Raw genomic sequence first — 18,569 nt, forward strand, 5'->3', positions numbered from 1 at the left:
GCGCACTTTACGTAGATTATTACTGTTTTACGGGTGCAGTTATATGTGTTACTGCGGTTTTGCGAATAAATATTAATTTATGTGCCCAGTGGACTTTTCATCCAAAGTGAATTTATTTAGTGAAAAAATCATCAACTTTGATTTATAAGTCTGTGCCTCACAGTGGGATAACGTGGATTATTATTTTTAATTTTAATTTAAATGGGGACACCTTGCAGTGGTCTGTGAGCATGTTTGTGTAGTTACTGTGTGTAATGCTGGTTTCACGCTGTTCTTGGCTCTTTATGGGAAATAAATGTCTGTTTTGCAGCGTGACAGTAGGTCGTTTTCTTTGCAGCGTGACCCGCTGAACCCCATCTGACCCGCAGGCCGCCGGCGCCGCTAGGGGGCGCCCTGCGCCGGCTAACGCCACGTCTACAGCCGTCATCTGGCCGATAATTCGGCACAGTTCGCCGCCGCTCGTCCTTTTACGTTCTAAACCCGTTTTATCAAGACTTGTCTGATAAAATACGGATTTATATTTTATAGAAATGTTCTCGTTGCACGGATCACGTGACGCATTCAAAGTTTAATTTGTTTATTTATGTATTTTATAAAAGCTGGATTTCAGAACTCGATCATTTTACTGTGGGTTTGAGATAAAAACCCTAGTTAATTTTAGTGCTAAATTGAAACGTGTTTTGCACGCAGCCGTTAATCCGATTGGCGGGACAGAAAACGCGCCGCGGTCACGTGGTGCTGCGCGTCCCCGCGACGCCGCGCCGCGCGCTCCCGCCGCCGTCCTGTCGTCTGCGCCGGTGGCGGCGGGAACATGAGGGGGACGCGGGAGGACGCGGAATAGCGACCATGGCCAATAACGACACCCTGCAGGTAGGAGCGGTTCCTGCTGCATCTCCGTTCTCTCACATACACACACACACATACATACACACACACACTCACATACTATCACACACACACATACATACATACACACACACACTCACATACTATCACACACACACACACACACAGTCTCACACACACACACTCACATACACACTCATACACACACACATACACACACACTCACATACACAAACGCACACACACACACCACACACATACACTCACATACACACACACATACACACACACACACACACACTCACATACTCACACAAACACACACACACACACACACTCACATACACACATACATACACACACACACTCACATACTATCACACACACACACACACACATACACTCACATACACACTTGTAGGAGTCGTGGTTGGCAGTAGCAGCAGGACGTGGGGACCGGTGTCCGGTGTCGGGAACATGAGAAGGACCTGCTGAAGGATCTACTGGACTGAGAACTTCATTACTTCTTTATCATCTCGTGCTTCTGCGGTTCTTGTCTGAAAGAACGCTCACATCCAGAACCTTTTGATGTGGAGGACGGGTCTGATGATGCTCTCGTGGGTGCTGAAGATGGTCAGATGGTGCGCGTTGGATCAGATCTTACAGGAGATGTGTAGATGGATAGATAGGTGGGTGTCAGGGTGTTTCCTCCACATCTTAATCTGTGAGATGATCCGGGATCGTTGGAGGTCCCAGCTCACAGCGTGCAGGACCATCTCTGCAGGTCCGAGCGCTCGTGGTTTTCATGCCGTAGTCTGATAAAGGATGTGATGATCCAGTCCTGCTGGAGGTCCACCCTGGGTCTTCACCATGTCTGCTCACGACTATCGGTCTGGGGTGCCAGATTATGGGATTAGCTTGTCTTCAGACCCCGGACCCCCAGGGCCGGAGCCGGACCGGGTGGAGCTGCCTGCGCCCGTACGGGATTTCTTTACGCAATTCAACATTCCTCCACGTTTTATAAGCTGCTTATGAAATGCGTTCCTGACACGTTCTCCATCACGCCGCCGTTCTGTCGGGAAGAGCCAACTGGTTGCCCGGGGCGATGGGCATCTCTCTCACTCCAGAATCAGTCTGCCGGTGAAGGGAGAGATGATGCAATTAGGACCGCCTTTAACGATGGAGGACCCCGAAAGGAGCGTTATATAACCCGGTGTGGCCGGGCGCGGTGCTCCTTTCGCCGCTTATTACGCCGCTGGCGGCAGAAGCGATGCAGGATAATCGCCGGCTTTCATCCCGCCGGCTGTAATCATTTTTAATCTGCTTTTTATTCTGCTTTCGTAACCCCGCCCCAAACCGACACAATTTCAAGCGTCTCCTCCGGGACCAGTCAAGTTTTCGGGGGACGTGACGGGCGTGGCCCCGGGTCAGGCAGGGCCCAGCTGATCCAGGGTCAGAGATCAGTAGATGGTTTTGAGGCGGGACACAAGGACGCTTGTTTAGCTGCTGGCGTCCCACAGATGCCTGCACTCGGATTTTTGACCTCATTTCGCCGGGCGGAGACACACAGCCAGTCTTTTAAGAGGATGAAGAGCAGCACAATGACACCGTTCACCAAGACGGAGCGGAAACCAGCTGCGCCGCACTTTTTTGTGTGATGCTTTACACATTTGGCGCAGAAATACTAACTAACATACAAACTGAAATATCTACTGACTTAAACTGAGTGTAAGTTAAAGTAAAGCACATTTACATCCACAGTAAACTGCAATTAAAAAGAACAAAGCATAAAATATACAATAAAATAGGGTCAAAGCACAGATCTCATTTACGTCAGTACGGTACATAACACACACACACGTATGGTATATATCACACACACGTCAATACGGTACATAACATACGTCAGTACGGTATATTAGTACGGTGTAAATAACACACGTCAATACGGTACATAACACACGTCAGTACGGTATATTAGTACGGTGTATATAACACACACGTCAATATGGTACATAACACACGTCAGTACGGTATATTAGTACGGTGTAAATAACACACGTCAATACGGTACATAACACACGTCAGTACGGTATATAACACACGTATGGTATATAACATACACGTCAATACAGTACATAACACACATCAGTACGGTATATTAGTACGGTGTATATAACACACACGTCAATACGGTACATAACACACGCTCAGTACGGTATATATCACACGTCAATACGGTATATAACACACGTATGGTATATAACACACGTCAGTACGGTATATTAGTACGGTGTATATAACACACACGTCAATACGGTACATAACACACGCTCAGTACGGTATATATCACACGTCAATACGGTATATAACACACGTATGGTATATAACACACGTCAGTACGGTATATTAGTACGGTGTATATAACACACACACGTCAATACGGTGTATAACACACACATCCAATAAGGTTTGGTTAACAGCACAACTTCTCTGACTGGTCTGAGATCAGTACAGTTTCTAGTGTATTACATACCTGTAGTTGTTCCAAACTAACTAGACACACAAAACACTAAGATGATGAAATTTCAACCACAGACCTTCCTCTTTTTTTACTGAAATAACAAGAGAAAGTAAAAAATGTTTTAGTCAAGCAGTGAAAATGCACATGAAAATTCACATCCAGACAGGCGCTATATTCCATGGTTAAAGGGTGATCCCTGACCCCTGACCCCTGGCCCGCCGTCTCCTGGGTCTCCTTCACCCTTCTCTTCTTTACTCTGGTTTGTGCTGCTAGTTATGCTAGTTATGGGTTCGCTGGTAACTGTGTGTGCATTTTGATGTAGAATTAGTGAATTTTTAATTATTGTATATTTAAAATTAGGGATGAACCAATCGATTGACAATCAGATCAGAATCTGCCAATGTTCAGCCTGATCACATAGAATAGTGATCGACTGGTCAGCCTGAAGTATTTTGGATATCAACCAGATATCAACGGTTTGCATGAAGTGATGTTTTTTAAGGTTCTGACTATTAAAATATCCGGTATTTATGGTTTCTCCCCCTGTAGTATCAAAAATAGTATCGAGTTCCATCCTTCGTATCGGTGTCAAGTTTGAAATTTCAATATCGTGACAAGCATTTAACCTGGAAAAAGGACCTTATTCACAAAGGGTCCGGAAGTTCGAGTCTTTGGGTAGGAAAACGAAATGAATTTAAATTGGCTAAGGAACCCACACAAAGGAGGATAAGACAACTGAAGACATTTCAACGTACCGTATTTCTGTGAAATGATCATTTTATAGTTTAAAAGGAAGAGGAAGCGAGTGAGTGATGCAGCTTGAAGGTTCTCTTCTTCAGCTGTAATATGTTAGTTACAGTATTACAGTAACGCAGTAACCGTATTCAACCTCTTACGCATTTACTCAACAGCTCCATGTGACGAAGTACGATTGAACTTTTCTCGCACGGCGTTTCATAACCATTCATCCTCACGGGAAGGACAACTTGTCATTTCCGGTGAATTTCACTCAGCTTCTGTTCTTGCATCTATTATTATGTAAAATAGTTCTTTTATGCATTTATTTATTTATTATTATTTGTAGCGTTCAACAATATTTGTCCCGGGGCCAGCGGTGTCCTAGCGGTTAAGGAAGCGGCCCCGTAATCAGAAGGTTGCCGGTTCGAATCCCGATCCGCCAAGGTGCCACTGAGGTCCCCTTGATGAAGGTCCCGTCCCCGGGCGCCTGTCATGGTACAGAGGACATGTATCACAATGACAATAACTTCACTTTCACTCAGTGTGTGGGGATGGTACCTTCATCAAGGGGACCTCAGTGGGATTTGAACTTACAGCCTTCTGATAACGGGTCCGTGTGTCACCGTGTGCTGTTCTGCAGTGTTGGATCATGGGAATTCTGCCTGGCCTTCTTCTCGTGGTGCTCAGGCCATTTCAGCAGGTCACTGGTGCTGATATGAAATATTAAACGTTCGTTTAGCACCATCAGTCATTACTGGTAATGAATTTTCTGCTTGGGAGAACTTCATTTACTGATTGAGAGAGAGAGAGAGAGAGCAAGCAGAAGAAGAGTCTTCCCTTAAAGGGACCTCGCAGCGAGGTGGAACGTGAACACGCGTCTGCCTCCCGCTGGTTATTTATAGAGTTCCTCCATTAAAACTTCATCAGGAGCGGTGGCTTCCGTTCCGCTCGAGGTGACACTGCTGCTGTTTCCATACCTCAGCTGTGTGTGTCTTTATGAAACTATATGAACCTTCATCTCCTTCAGCTACAGACTCCACCCCTTTCCAAGGGCTGGGCTGGTAGTTCGTCCCTCCTCCTCCTGGTTATTCCTATAAATCCTGATTTAACAGTTTGACCCTCCCCACACACTCCTACTTAAATCATGGTCACCGTGGGACCATTTTTTGGGAATATGTCAGCATCTTTACGATGAAAGATCATTAAATGTGGCAGTTCTGGTGCCCACCACGCCTGTGTAAAGGGTTCTAATAACGAAACGGACGTTGTTCTGGTTTGGGTGTTCCAGAGTTCACAGGTGAGGAATCACAATCCAATTTTGTAGGAGAACTTAAGCTCTGATAAAAGCTCCTCATTGCAGATGAACATAAAGAGAAGCAATGACCTTACACACAGAGAGAGAGAAAGAGACTGCTGATGCACACACACACACACACACCAGTACAGACGTCTGGAGTGGACGTGGGCCGCTGTCCCCAGACGTCCGGAGTGGACGTGGGCCGCTGTCCCCAGACGTCCGGAGTGGACGTGGGCCGCTGTCCCCAGACGTCCAGAGTGGACGTGGGCCGTTGTCCCCACACGTCCGGAGTGGACGTGGGCCGCTGTCCCCAGACGTTCGGAGTGGATGTGGGCCGCTGTCCCCAGACGTCCGGAGTGGACGTGGGCCGTTGTCCCCAGACGTCCGGAGTGGACGTGGGCCGCTGTCCCCACACGTCCGGAGTGGACGTGGGCCGCTGTCCCCAGACGTTCGGAGTGGACGTGGGCCGCTGTCCCCAGACGTCCGGAGTGGACGTGGGCCGTTGTCCCCACACGTCCGGAGTGGACGTGGGCCGTTGTCCCCACACGTCCGGAGTGGACGTGGGCCGCTGTCCCCAGACGTCCGGAGTGGACGTGGGCCGCTTGACGCTGGATTTCTGTTGCGTTTCTGTACGTAACTGCACGTATCTGTGATGCGTGTGTGTGCCTGCTTGTACCCAGGAAGTAGTTTATCGAGTGTCTGCTGGTTTTACTTCCTCTCTCAGGCTGCAGTCCTGGGCGTCGCTGCCTGCTGTCCGGCCCTGTACATGCGCTGGGGCGCTCGGGTTCGAGGGAACCGTGAGAAGACTATCATCATTTACTGTTTTTTTATTTCGTGATGCGTGTACATGTCGTATTGATGACTACTTCGCCCCGCTGGGTGCCGGTTTCCTGCTGGTTAACTGGCCGCCAGGCGCCTGTTTGAAGCAGGAAGTGGCGCGGCCGCTCTCCGCCTCTCTCTCGGCGAACGGGCGGAAGCCGCAGGGTGAGGGTGGGGTCGAGCCTCCATCGTGCACAGCTCGCTGCTGGCGTGCAGAGGCGGCATGGAGACGGAGGCTCCGAGCGAAGGCCCCGCTCCGCAGGAGGCGGACAGCGGCACCGGCGAGGCGGGGGACACCGACTCCCTGGTAGGGAACTGTGGTCAGAATCCTGCTCTTCTCTCTCTCTCTCTGTCCCAGGTTGGCCACTAACACGAGTTTAGATGTTGAGATGTTGATGGATTCCTGTCCAGGGTGATGTCGTTATATGTGGTGCATGTAACCCGTATTTACGGCACTGAGGAGCGACAAGAGCGCCTGTAATAGAGGAAATTGTGTAAGCGCGTCGGCCATGTTCCACCACGCTCCCCCGGATCAGTGTTGAAGTCGCCGCGCTTCCTGTCTGCACTCACTTTCAGCCATCTTGGAGGAAAACTTGACACGACTCGCTGAAACCGCACCCCACAGATGATGCTCGTAACCTGTCCGCTCCGCAGAGCTTCTCTGACCCAGGACAGGAGTTGTTGCCATGTCCGTGTCTGTGTTGTGTGAGGCTTGTCCCGCTATGCCGCTACGGTTTGTGTGGTCATGTGACTGCATGGCTACGTCTGAACGGTGAAATGTTTTAGATCCACTGGTGGCGTCTGTCTTCCAAAGATAAAGCATATAAATGGTTTTAAAAACTCGAGTTTCTTATTCACAAAGTTACTCAAGTAAACGTAACTCGTCACAACCCAACCCTTGAAATTCTGTCACTCGTCCCTCTAACTTATAATACCAAACCTTCGGTGATGACTTTTGGTGGCAGGATGCATTTATATTTACATTTACATTTACATTGACTTACAATCAGTAGTTAGAGGGACAGTCCCTCCCTGGAGCAACTTAGGGTTAAGTGTCTTACTCAGGGACACAATGGTAGTAAGTGGGGTTTGAACCTGGGTCTTCTGGTTCACAGGCGAGTGTGTTACCCACTAGGCTACTACCACCCTACTACTACTGCAGGTCATGGGGACAGTCCAGCTCCAACATCCAAACAGTCAGGTTCCATGTGAGGACGGGCGGCTTCTCCAGGATGTTTAAAGGCGCTGAGTGCTGATTGGACGAATCCAGCCACACCGCTGTCATTAAACACGTCAGTTTATAATCGACCTCCTGTAACATCTTCTGTTTCTAAGACAGTGGCGTAATGGCGTTACTCCCCAACACCGCCGGTCACTGTGGTCTGTATCGTGTGTGCAAGCAGGGTCTTCAGCTCCAGGCCGTGGACCTTGTTCACTGCACATTCGCATGATCTTTATAAAGCTGCATGAAGGCACGCCCGTTGGTCACATTTTCCCGCCTCATCTGTATAAAAGCGAGTGACATTTAAATTTACATGTACAGCATTTACCAGACGCCCTTATCCAGAGTGACTTACAATCAGTAATTACAGGGACAGTCCCCCCCTGGAGACACTCAGGGTTAAGTGTCTTGCTCAGGGACACGATGGTAGTAAGTGGGGCAGTGGTGGCCTAGAGGTTAAGGAAGCGAATCCCGATCCGCCAAGGTGCCACTGAGGTGCCACTGAGCAAAGCACCGTCCCCACACACTGCTCCCCAGGCGCCTGTCATGGTGCCCACTGCTCACTCAGGGTGATGGGTTAAATGCAGAGGACAAATTTCACTGTGTGCACCGTGTGCTGTGCTGTTGTGTATCACATGTGACAATCACTTCACTTTCACTAAGTGGGGTTTGAACCTGGGTCTTCTGGTTCATAGGCAAGTGTGTTACCCACTAGGGTACTACCACCCTCTATACCACCTAGTTATCCACTAGGCTACTACCCCCCTCTATACCACCTAGTTACCCGCTAGGCTACTACCCCCCCTCTATACCACCTAGTTACCCGCTAGGCTACTACCCCCCTCTATACCACCTAGTTACCCGCTAGGCTACTACCCCCCTCTATACCACCTAGTTACCCGCTAGGCTACTACCCCCCTCTATACCACCTAGTTACCCGCTAGGCTACTACCCCCCTCTATACCGCCTAGTTACCCACTAGGCTACTACCCCCCTCTATACCACCCAGTTACCCGCTAGGCTACTACCCCCCCCTCTATACCGCCCTAGTTACCCGCTAGGCTACTACCCCCCTCTATACCGCCTAGTTACCCGCTAGGGCTACTACCCCCCTCTATACCGCCTAGTTACCCGCTAGGCTACTACCCCCCTCTATACCGCCTAGTTACCCCGCTAGGCTACTACCCCCCTCTATACCACCTAGTTACCCGCTGGGCTACTACCCCCCTCTATACCACCTAGTTACCCGCTAGGCTACTACCCCCCTCCTATACCACCTAGTTACCCGCTGGGCTACTACCCCCCTCTATACCACCTAGTTACCCGCTAGGCTACTACCCCCCTCTATACCGCCTAGTTACCCGCTAGGCTACTACCCCCCCTCTATACCGTCTAGTTACCCGCTAGGCTACTACCCCCCTCTATACCGCCTAGTTACCCGCTAGGCTACTACCCCCCCTCTATACCGCCTAGTTACCCGCTAGGCTACTACCCCCCTCTATACCGCCTAGTTACCCGCTAGGCTACTACCCCCCTCTATACCACCTAGTTACCCGCTGGGCTACTACCCCCCTCTATACCACCTAGTTACCCGCTAGGCTACTACCCCCCTCTATACCGTCTAGTTACCCGCTAGGCTACTACCCCCCTCTATACCGCCTAGTTACCCGCTAGGCTACTACCGCCCTCCTTGGGCCCTGGTTGGTGGAGATATTGTAACTGATTGTTGCTGCTCTCTCGGTACAGAATGACCCGGGCGGCAGGTCTGTTCTGGAGCTGCTGGGTCTGGACCTGACCTCCGACCTTTCCGACTCCAGCGTGCAGCAGCGCCTGGACGAGCAGCGCGAACGAATCCGCCGCGAGATCCGCAAAGAGCTGAAGATCAAGGAGGGGGCGGAGAACCTGCGGCGCGCCACCACCGACAAGCGCAACGCGCACCAGGTGGACAGCCAGCTGCGTTCGTCCAGCCGCCGCCTCGACCAGCTCCACGGGGCGCTGCAGGAGCTGGACGCCCACATCGTGGTCAAGGGGCCGGACGACGCCAGAGGTCGCGCGTGTGTTCGGACGTACGGCTCCTGAGCAGGTTAGATGTTTGTCTCACGATGCTTTCTTCCTTCAGATGATGTCCAGTCCCCCAAAACCGCCACCTGCTCCTCGGCCAATCAGGACCGGATTGCGGCGCTGGAGCGGCAGCTGAACATCGAGCTGAAGGTGAAGCAGGGGGCGGAGAACATGATTCCCATTTACGCCAACGGGCCCACCAAGGTGCGTCTCCTCACTCTGCTGCTTCCTGTCATGGGACCGCCACCCTCCTGTCCCCACTGTCGTGTATACGGTTTCATCAATAATCCCGTTACGACTCGACGTGTTTGAGCAAGTGATGATTACGTAACAGCGGCGAGAACCTGAATATTTTCACTCGTCGAGAAGGCGGAGTTTAAACACGCGCAGGGCGCGGCGGTGACTTTTCTTCTGCTTTCCTCCTGCATGCAGGACAAGAAGCTGCTGCAGACGGCGCAGCAGATGCTGCAGGACAGCAAGACCAAGATCGACATCATCCGCATGCAGATCCGCAAGGCCATGCAGGCCACGGAGCAGACGGAGGAAACGCAGGGTCCGTCTGTCCGCCACACCCGCCTGCGAACTGCGTGGGGGCGGGGCTCCAGACTGGGCGGGGCTGCTTCTGCATCTTGGCCTCCATCCGGCCATTTTGCCCTCGTGTCAGTTGCAGCGATCAGTGGAACTTATTCTGTAGAACAACAGATCGATACCCATTTCAGAGCCGACCTCTAACTTCTGGTGCTAGACACACACAGACACACACACACACACACACACACATACACATACACACACATACACACACATACACACACATACACATACACACACACACACACATACACACACATACACACACATACACATACACACCGCCCAGCGCTCTCAGAGCTCGGCTTATGGCCTTAATGACACTCTGGTTCTTTACTCAGAGAGAGAGAGACGGCAGCGTAAGAAGAGAGTGCAGGAAGGGCCGCATAAAGCTTTAATGGAGCCTAATGGTCCGAGTTGAAGTCGTCCTCCTCGGTGCCTCGTGTCCCCAGGCTTGGAAAGGGGGGATTAGAAGTCAGATAAGACAGGATGGTAGTGGCCTGGTGGGTAACACACTCACCTACGAACCAGAGGACTCAGGTTCAAACCCCACTTACTACCATCGTGTCCCTGAGCAAGACACTTAACCCTGAGGGACTGTCCCTGTAACTACTGACTGTAAGTCTCTGGATAAGGACATCTGGTAAATGCTGTAAATGTAATAACATTTCGAAGAAGAAGCTTCATGGGGGATCTGACGGGAGCAGTGGTGGCCTAACGAGGTGGACTCGTAATCGGAAGGTTGCGGATTCGAATCCGGTACCGTCCTCGTGGTGCCCACTGCTCACTAAGGTGATGGTTAAATACAGAGGACACATGTCACCGCATGGCGAAAATATCAATAATATAAGAAAGTGAAGTCACAGCAGCACAGCACATGGTGCACACAGTGAAATTTGTCCTCTGTCTTTGCTCAGTGGCACCTCAGTGGCACCTTCACTTTGACCGGTTGTCTTCGATCCTGTAACACGTTAGTACATGGGTATTAGTTTATGTATGTGTGCTCCGGTCGGCTGTTCTCAGGTAAGCCGGACCTGTGTGGGGTGGAGCTGCGGATCGAGGAGTTGTGGCATCACTACCGCGTGGAGCACGCCATGGCAGAAGGAGCCAAAAACATCCTGCGTCTGCTGGGGACGGGAAAAGCCCAGGACAAGAAGGCCATGAGCGAGGTCAGCGCGCCTGTACACGTCTCCTCATCTGCATCTTCTCAGAGAGCTGATGTTCTCACGATGTTCATGTCGTCACCCCCCCACCAGGCCCAGTCTCGTCTGAGCGAGGCGTCCCAGCGCTTGGACCTCCTGCGCGAGTCCCTGGACCAGCGGCTGGTGGAGCTGCCGCAGGACCATCCCAAAGCCTGCCTGATCAAAGAGGAGCTGGCCCTGACCTCGTCCTCGGCCTACAACTCCACCCACGGCGCGCCATACGTCCACAACCAGTACAGCACCCTGAGCCGGCCGTCTCCGCTCACCGGTGCGTGGCGCCCGTCGGCGTGGCGGCCGTGACGTCGGAGTACGTGATCCCGCTCTCTCTCTCTCTCTCTCTCTCTCGCCCCGCTCAGGTACTCTGCAGGTGCGTCTGCTGGGGTGCGTGGGGCTGCTGGAGGCGGTACCCGGGCGGAGCCGCGGCAACCCCGGCGCCCTGCCCAGCTTCAACGCGGGGGACGGCCGGCCGTTCAAGCTCAGCCTGTACAGCCGCACCGGCAGCAGCCTCAGCATCAAGATGGCGGGGAGGAGCGAGGAGCTGAGCTGTGAGTCCCGCTCTGCGCCGGCTTCCTCGCTCGCGTGTGTATCTGTGTGTGAAGCGCGTGTGTGTGTGTGTGTGTGTGTGTGTGTGTGTGTGTGTGTGTGTACAGCGGAGGTGAGCGTGGTGCTGAAGCTGGAGAACACAGTCGTGGGCCAGACGTGCTGGAAGGCGGTGGGAGAGCAGGCCTGGGACCAGACCTTCACCGTGGAGCTGGAGAGGGTACGATTCCATCGTAATGCCGCTGCCTGGGAGTGCCGGTAGGGACTGATCTGAGTACAGTGACTCTGGTGTAGCTAACGCGAAGTCCCCTCAGTCCAGGGAGATGGAGATGGCGGTGTACTGGAGAGACTTCCGCTCGCTCTGCGCCCTCAAGTACCTGAAGCTGGAGGAGTTCCTGGACAACCAGCGGCACCGAGTCCAGCTGGAGCTGGAGCCCCAGGGGACGCTGCTGGCGGAGGTAATCATTTACCAGACGTCCTTATCCATTATCATTTACCAGACGTCCTTAACAATCGGTAGTTACAGGGACAGTCCCCCCTGGAGACACTCAGGGTTAAGTGTCCTGCTCAGGGACACGATGGTAGTAAGTGGGGTTTGAACCCGGGTCTTCTGGTTCATAGGCGAGTGTGTTACCCGCTAGGCTACTACCCCCATTGTGTGTGTGTGTCACCAAACTGGGGACAGTTCACATACGTAAATGGTCCTGTCACTGAATGCTTATGTGTGTTTACCAGGTGACATTCTTTAACCCCGTCATCGAGAGGGGACGCCGGCTGCAGAGGCAGAAGAAAGTCTTCTCGAAGCAGCACGGTGAGAGAGCAGCTCTGCGCGTGTGTGTGTGTGTGTGTTTATGAGAGTGTGTTTACATGTAGAGGCCTGTGTAATTCTGGATGTTTAACCACACACACACACACACACACACACATGCATGTGGCTTTTTATTTAAAAGCATGCTTGTGTGGGTGTGTTCCCTTAGGGGCTCATCTTGTTTGTCCCTTTGTAACCTCACTGCCTCCTCCTCTGTCCTCTCCCTGTTCTGCTGCGCCACCTGCTGGTGGGCGTGTGGTGCTTCACGTGCAACTGTGTGTGTGTGTGTGTGTGTGTGTGTGCATGTTTACAGGTAAAGCGTTCCTGCGAGCACAGCAGATGAACGTGGACATTGCGACGTGGGTCCGTCTGCTGAGAAACGCCATCCCCACAGGAAGCAGCAGCTTCAGCCCCAGCAGCAGCGGGTAACACACACACACACACACACACACGCAAGTTCTTCTGTTTCGTTTCCTCTGTAATGTGTGTGTCATGGTTACAGAGAGATCTCCATCGAGAAACTCAGCCTGGAAAGTGACTCTCCTCCAAGACCTGTGGACCCGGTGAGAAGACAAATTAAATCAGAATTGTGTTGTGCTCTTAAATATTAAAACACACAATATGAATGTTTTCGTAATTCCACAATGTCCATTATGCAGTGGAATTCATGTAGAAACCGGGAATATAATATTACGATGTACAGAGACATCGATCTCTGAGAGAGCCACGGTTCAGACGGTCTGTAAAAGACCCAGAGGGGAAAGTGACAGGGCTGTCCCCGTAAAAACAGACCTAATTAGGCTTAGATAGCGGGTGCTTTAACTGGATCGGGGCGCTGATCCCGGGCGACTCCTCGAGGTGTGTGCTGAAGGGACAGAGTCGTCGGTGGGGGCAGGGTGAGTGGAGAGAAGGGGTGGATGGGTAGGGGGAGGTGGGGAACGGGATGATGGAGCAGATGGTGTGGTCAGCAGGAAGCAGGGATTACAGGATTAATTATAACGATGAGGTTTTTTTAAGGGAACTAATTAACTATAACAAGGCCAGAGAGGTGGCCAACAGCCGGAAGCTGACATAACGACTGCTGGACTGTCTGTTCTTACTCAAGTGTTATTCAGATCTGCCTGTTTTGGTCCCTCTGACAGGAACCGTTGCCTGTGATTGAACCGTTTTCCCCTCCGGACCTCGGCCCAAAGCGGCATTCAAGAAGCAGAACCAGCTCCCAGAGTTCCCAGCACAGGTAACCAGCTTGACCCCCTTGCAATATGGTGCTCCCAGCATGGCACTGCCGCCCACACCCACACACAATATGTGCCCATCTACCTTACACAGCACTGAGTGCCATACCTGGCAACTCAGCAGAAACGCTAAACTAACATCCGCTCTCTTGTCGCACCTAATACAGCGCCAACTTCCCAAATGTGCATATATATATATATATAGCTTAATATAGCACCAACTACACTCTCTACACACAATATAACACCAAGTGTTACACACAGGCAGGACTAAACCTGATATTACACAAACCTGGCAACGCAGTTAAAATAACATCCTACATATACAGACTTAATATACACACCTACAAATATCAACTTACTACAATCCAGACTGCCTTAAATCTGAACCTGTCTAAACTTCATCACCTCCATCAATACAGCAGCACAGCCCAAGCCTACACTGTGCACATCCATCTCAGCACTAGCTGTCTAGTTTATTGATTGCAGCCTGCCATTACAAAATACTGTTGCTGCTTTTTAGATAAGTGCTGTCTGAGGGTCTTAGTGTGTGTGTGTGTGTGTGTGTGTCTGGACAGGAAGAGCAGAGGTCCTGTTGGTCTGCAAGATTTTCGTCTGGTTGCTGTACTGGGCCGGGGCCATTTTGGCAAGGTAACCACACCAAATGTGGCCACTCAGCCTTTCATTATTATACTTATGGGCACTATAAGTTTTAATTAGATTAAGTTACCCTCTGACATTGCAGGTTTTACTCTCCGAGTACAAAAAGACAGGTGGACTGTACGCCATCAAAGCCCTGAAGAAAGGGGACATCGTGGCTCGAGACGAGGTGGAGAGGTAGGCCCCGCCCCCACCAGCCTACGGCCACAGCAGGCGTCCTGATCGTGATCACGGTCTCTCCTCCGCTCCTCAGCCTCATGTGTGAGAAGCGGATCTTCGAGACGGTGAACGGCTCCCACCACCCCTTCCTGGTCAACCTGTTTGCGTGTTTCCAGACGCCGGAGCACGTGTGTTTCGTCATGGAATACTCGGCCGGCGGCGACCTGATGATGCACATCCACTCGGACGTGTTCTCTGAGCCCCGCGCCATGTAAGTCTGGTGTGTGTGGGGACGCCAAAGCAGACTAGACGTCTGCCTGTCCTCCGGGGTGCTGAAATGAGTCTCGTAGTCGATGCTGTCCCCAGGGGCTGGGTTGGGTGGTGGTGAGGGGTTGGGTGGTGCTGGGCGTGGCCTGGTAGCGAGGCGAACGCCACCCGCCTGGCCAGTAGTGATGTGAGTTCTATTCTCCATTCTGTTTGTATTCTGTACGCCGTGTCTCAGTGTGTCTGTGTCTGTGTCCACCTGTCCGTCTGGGCCGCAGGTTCTATGCAGCCTGTGTGGTTTTGGGGCTGCAGTTTCTTCACGACCATAAGATTGTCTACCGGTGAGTACGTTTTTCACGCCCTGGCATGTTGGGATCATGTGCTGGAGTTTTCTTTTTAAAAGGTCTCGTGGCCAGGAAGTAAGATCAGGGCGCCAAGGGGACTTTTATTTTGAAATCGAGTAGCGATCAGAGAGAAGGAGCGCGTTTGGTGGTATAAACCCCAGCCTGTCCAGTGTGCCGTACTACAATAACACTAATTATAAAAAGCAGACAAAATATCCTCACCAGTTGACCAAATTCTCCGGGGGGGGGTTTGTGTTCTTGGCCTTTGCAATTTCCACTTTTCTGTGGATGAGTTCTCGTCCCCTCCTGCACCGCAGGGACCTTAAGCTGGACAACCTCCTTTTAGACACGGAGGGATACGTGAAGATCGCCGACTTCGGCCTCTGTAAAGAGGGTGAGTGGCTGTGGTGGAGTGCGTCTCTGGGCGGTGTCCGGCCGTGACGCCGCGCTTTGCTCTGCTGCAGGGATGGGTTTCGGGGACCGAACCAGCACGTTCTGCGGCACCCCGGAGTTTCTGGCCCCGGAGGTCTTGACAGACACTTCGTACACGAGGGCCGTGGACTGGTGGGGGCTCGGCGTCCTGGTGTACGAGATGCTGGTGGGGGAGGTGAGAATAACTGAACACCATCATAAATCATCATCTCCATCGACATCGTTTATGCACCTGAAGGTACATGATGGAAAGTCGAGTTGGATTGTGGGTAATGTGCACGAATTGTGTATATTTGTGTGTGATAGTCTCCGTTCCCCGGCGACGATGAAGAGGAGGTGTTTGACAGCATAGTAAACGATGAAGTGCGCTACCCACGATTCCTCTCCACGGAAGCCATCGGCCTGATGAGACGGGTGAGGACCCGCCTCCTGTAAACCCGGACAGCCAATCGGCAAGCGGCTCGCGTCTGACTGACGTTGTGCTTGTTGGCAGCTGCTGAGACGGAACCCGGAGAGACGCCTGGGTTCGGGGGAGAGGGACGCGGAGGACGTGAAGAAGCAGCCTTTCTTCAGGGTGAGACCCTGTCCTCCGTTCTAGGGGTGGAGGGTTCGGGAAAACCAGACACACCCGGAGTGCGTTTATTTACATTCACCCACCGCGAATAAACACGCAGAATATTGCGGTTTAATAAAAGGGACGGAGGGAGGGAGGGGACAACTAACAACAAGCCAAAACCGCACGGTGAGATCTCTAGCAGACCTTTTGGTCAGGAGACATGAAGCTCCTCCCACCACAGCAGAGACACACACAGAAATACAAACGCGGGAGGAAGCGTACGGACCGGGGACGTAACACGTCTCGCTCAGACGGTTCGGTCTTCTTATTTCAGTCGTACAGCAGGGGCGGAGGGACATGACGCCATCTTGATGTTTTCCAGACGATGGACTGGGAGTCCCTCCTCCAGAGGAAGCTGCCGCCTCCGTTCGTCCCCGCCGTCTGCAACAGGGAAGACGTCAGCAACTTCGACGCCGAGTTCACCAACGAGGCGCCCACGCTGACCCCGCCGCGGGAACGCCGAACCCTGTCCCGCAAAGACCAGGACTGCTTCAGGGACTTCGACTACGTGTCCGACCTCTGCTAGGACTCCCGGGACGGCGGTGCGCTGGACGCTGGGACTTTACTGTGAAGCGGGCCGGGGCCGATCCTGGTCCCCTCGCCCTCCGTACCATGAAGGTTCTGATGGTGTGAATGGACTCTCAGGACGGAGTCCATGTTCCTCGCCTTCTCTCTCTGTTCCGCTGTCTCCTCCTGTAAACTCTGTGATATCGGTAGCCCAGTAGAACACGGAACCCGCGGTCGCGGAACCGTGAGACCTTAATAATAATATGAGGTGTTGGAAGTGGTTTTATTTGTGTAGATTGTACGTCTCCCCGAGTCCGTCCTCCTGTCTTCTGTCTCTCGTTTGTTCTGAAATGCCACTGTGGACGAGTCGCGAGAACGTAGGAGATCTCAGATGCCGAGAACCTGGGCCGCCATTCCCCAAACCTATAATAAAATAACCCCGTTATACTAAATATATCAGATCAGATGGATCGATCGTGGCCTGGTGGACCCGGAATCGGAAGGTTGTGGGTTCAAGCTGCCACTGAGGTCCCCTTGATGAAGGTCCCGTCCCCATGACAGGTGCCCACTGCTCACCAAGGGTGACACGTTTCACCGTGTCACCGTGTGCTGTGCTGCAGTGTCTCACAATGACGATCAGGTCACTTTCGCGATTCTGCACATCCTGACCAGGAGAGGGCGCTGCTGCTCTGCAGGACGGTGGCGAGGATAAAACTTGTCTTTCTTTCTCTGTCCGGGTCACGTTAATCAGGGGACAGAGAGGCCTTGGTGACCCTGGTAATGACACAGAAAAGAAAGGCTATAAAAAAAGACATAAAAAGGAAATAATAAGATTACGGAGGTGTGTGACGGTCAAGGTGTCCCCAAAGCAGGTGTCATGTTCCTATTTTATGTATTTTTTGTCCCTTCTCATTATAATGAAAGACATTCATGGAATAATTTTCTCATTTCTCTGAAAGAGCGAATGTGTCTTCAAATGTTAATGTAGAAAATGTTAAAAATAAGAAATAAGCGCTGCAGTAACGCTGTGCGATATTAATTCAGGACGGATCCCTTTTCTGATCATATTTCACATTTTCTCTGACTGTAATTGGACTACCGACCAAATTCAGTCTCTCGAGAAAGATCAATTGACACAAATATTCCAGTTATTTCCATCATGCCGACAGAATGGGTCACATGAACGCAGGAAGTTATTTATTTGCAAATGAAGCAGAAGTTTAATGGCCATATTTCCTACGCGGGACACGGGTCTCATTTCCCCTCGCTACAGACCATCTGGGTTCCGAGTGGGAGCAGAACCCAGGACAGAAATGCAGTCATGCGTGAGCCTGAAGGTACATGCCAGTTTACACCCAGATTAATATCTGGACCCACCAAGTCTGATCCTGAAGGAACGTTTCTCATCATTCTCGTCTCCCAACGTGCGTCACCGGGTGGCATTTTTGTCTCGGTCTGGCATGGAACGTCGACCTGAGACCCGCGTCTCCATCATGGGTTCCGCTCTGGCGGTTCCTCTCAGCCACATGGGCAACTTCATCAGACTGATATTCGGGAAGTCTTCTTCACTCCAGATTCCGCGTATCTGGGTTTAACATGAACAGGTGAGGCGTACGGAACGGATGCCACACAGCTAAAGGACGTGGGTCGTGTTGCCATGACGACGCGTTTGTGTCCCATTTGCTGCTCGCCGCAGTTCTGCTC

At 51.8% G+C, this 18,569-nt stretch overlaps 1 protein-coding gene across 3 annotated transcripts; it reads left to right on the forward strand.

Moving 5' to 3' along the window:
* The first annotated feature begins 730 nt into the window (after nt 1-730).
* On the forward strand, nt 731-17,823 carry LOC114793655 (serine/threonine-protein kinase N1-like). 3 transcript variants are annotated; one of them, XM_028985751.1, is made up of 22 exons: nt 731-870; nt 9,193-9,493; nt 9,566-9,711; nt 9,940-10,060; nt 11,122-11,267; nt 11,355-11,568; nt 11,657-11,845; nt 11,951-12,060; nt 12,155-12,298; nt 12,576-12,651; nt 12,962-13,073; nt 13,151-13,211; nt 13,791-13,885; nt 14,462-14,534; nt 14,629-14,720; nt 14,797-14,973; nt 15,245-15,307; nt 15,628-15,704; nt 15,775-15,917; nt 16,049-16,156; nt 16,236-16,316; nt 16,681-17,823. In XM_028985751.1, the coding sequence occupies exons 1-22, from the start codon at nt 847-849 to the stop codon at nt 16,882-16,884; spliced, it is 2,757 nt and encodes a 918-aa protein (XP_028841584.1). In that variant the 5' UTR covers nt 731-846; the 3' UTR covers nt 16,885-17,823. The 3 variants fall into 3 exon arrangements, with proteins under 3 accessions (XP_028841584.1, XP_028841585.1, XP_028841583.1); XM_028985752.1 differs by lacking the exon at nt 731-870 and adding an exon at nt 6,127-6,531 and having other exon boundaries at nt 16,633-16,759; XM_028985750.1 differs by lacking the exon at nt 731-870 and adding an exon at nt 6,128-6,531.
* Nucleotides 17,824-18,569: the final 746 nt, after the last annotated feature.

The sequence above is a fragment of the Denticeps clupeoides genome, chromosome 7 (genome assembly GCF_900700375.1).
Source record: "Denticeps clupeoides chromosome 7, fDenClu1.1, whole genome shotgun sequence".
NCBI lineage: Eukaryota > Metazoa > Chordata > Actinopteri > Clupeiformes > Denticipitidae > Denticeps > Denticeps clupeoides.

Coding starts and splice junctions, on each gene's coding strand:
- LOC114793655 (XM_028985750.1), top strand. CDS start 6,448: ATGGAGACGGAGGCTCCGAGCGAAGGCCCCGCTCCGCAGGAGGCGGAC. Junction 13,886..14,461: donor TCCCAGAGTTCCCAGCACAG/GTAACCAGCTTG, acceptor GTGTCTGGACAG/GAAGAGCAGAGGTCCTGTTG. Junction 15,308..15,627: donor GACCATAAGATTGTCTACCG/GTGAGTACGTTT, acceptor CCTGCACCGCAG/GGACCTTAAGCTGGACAACC.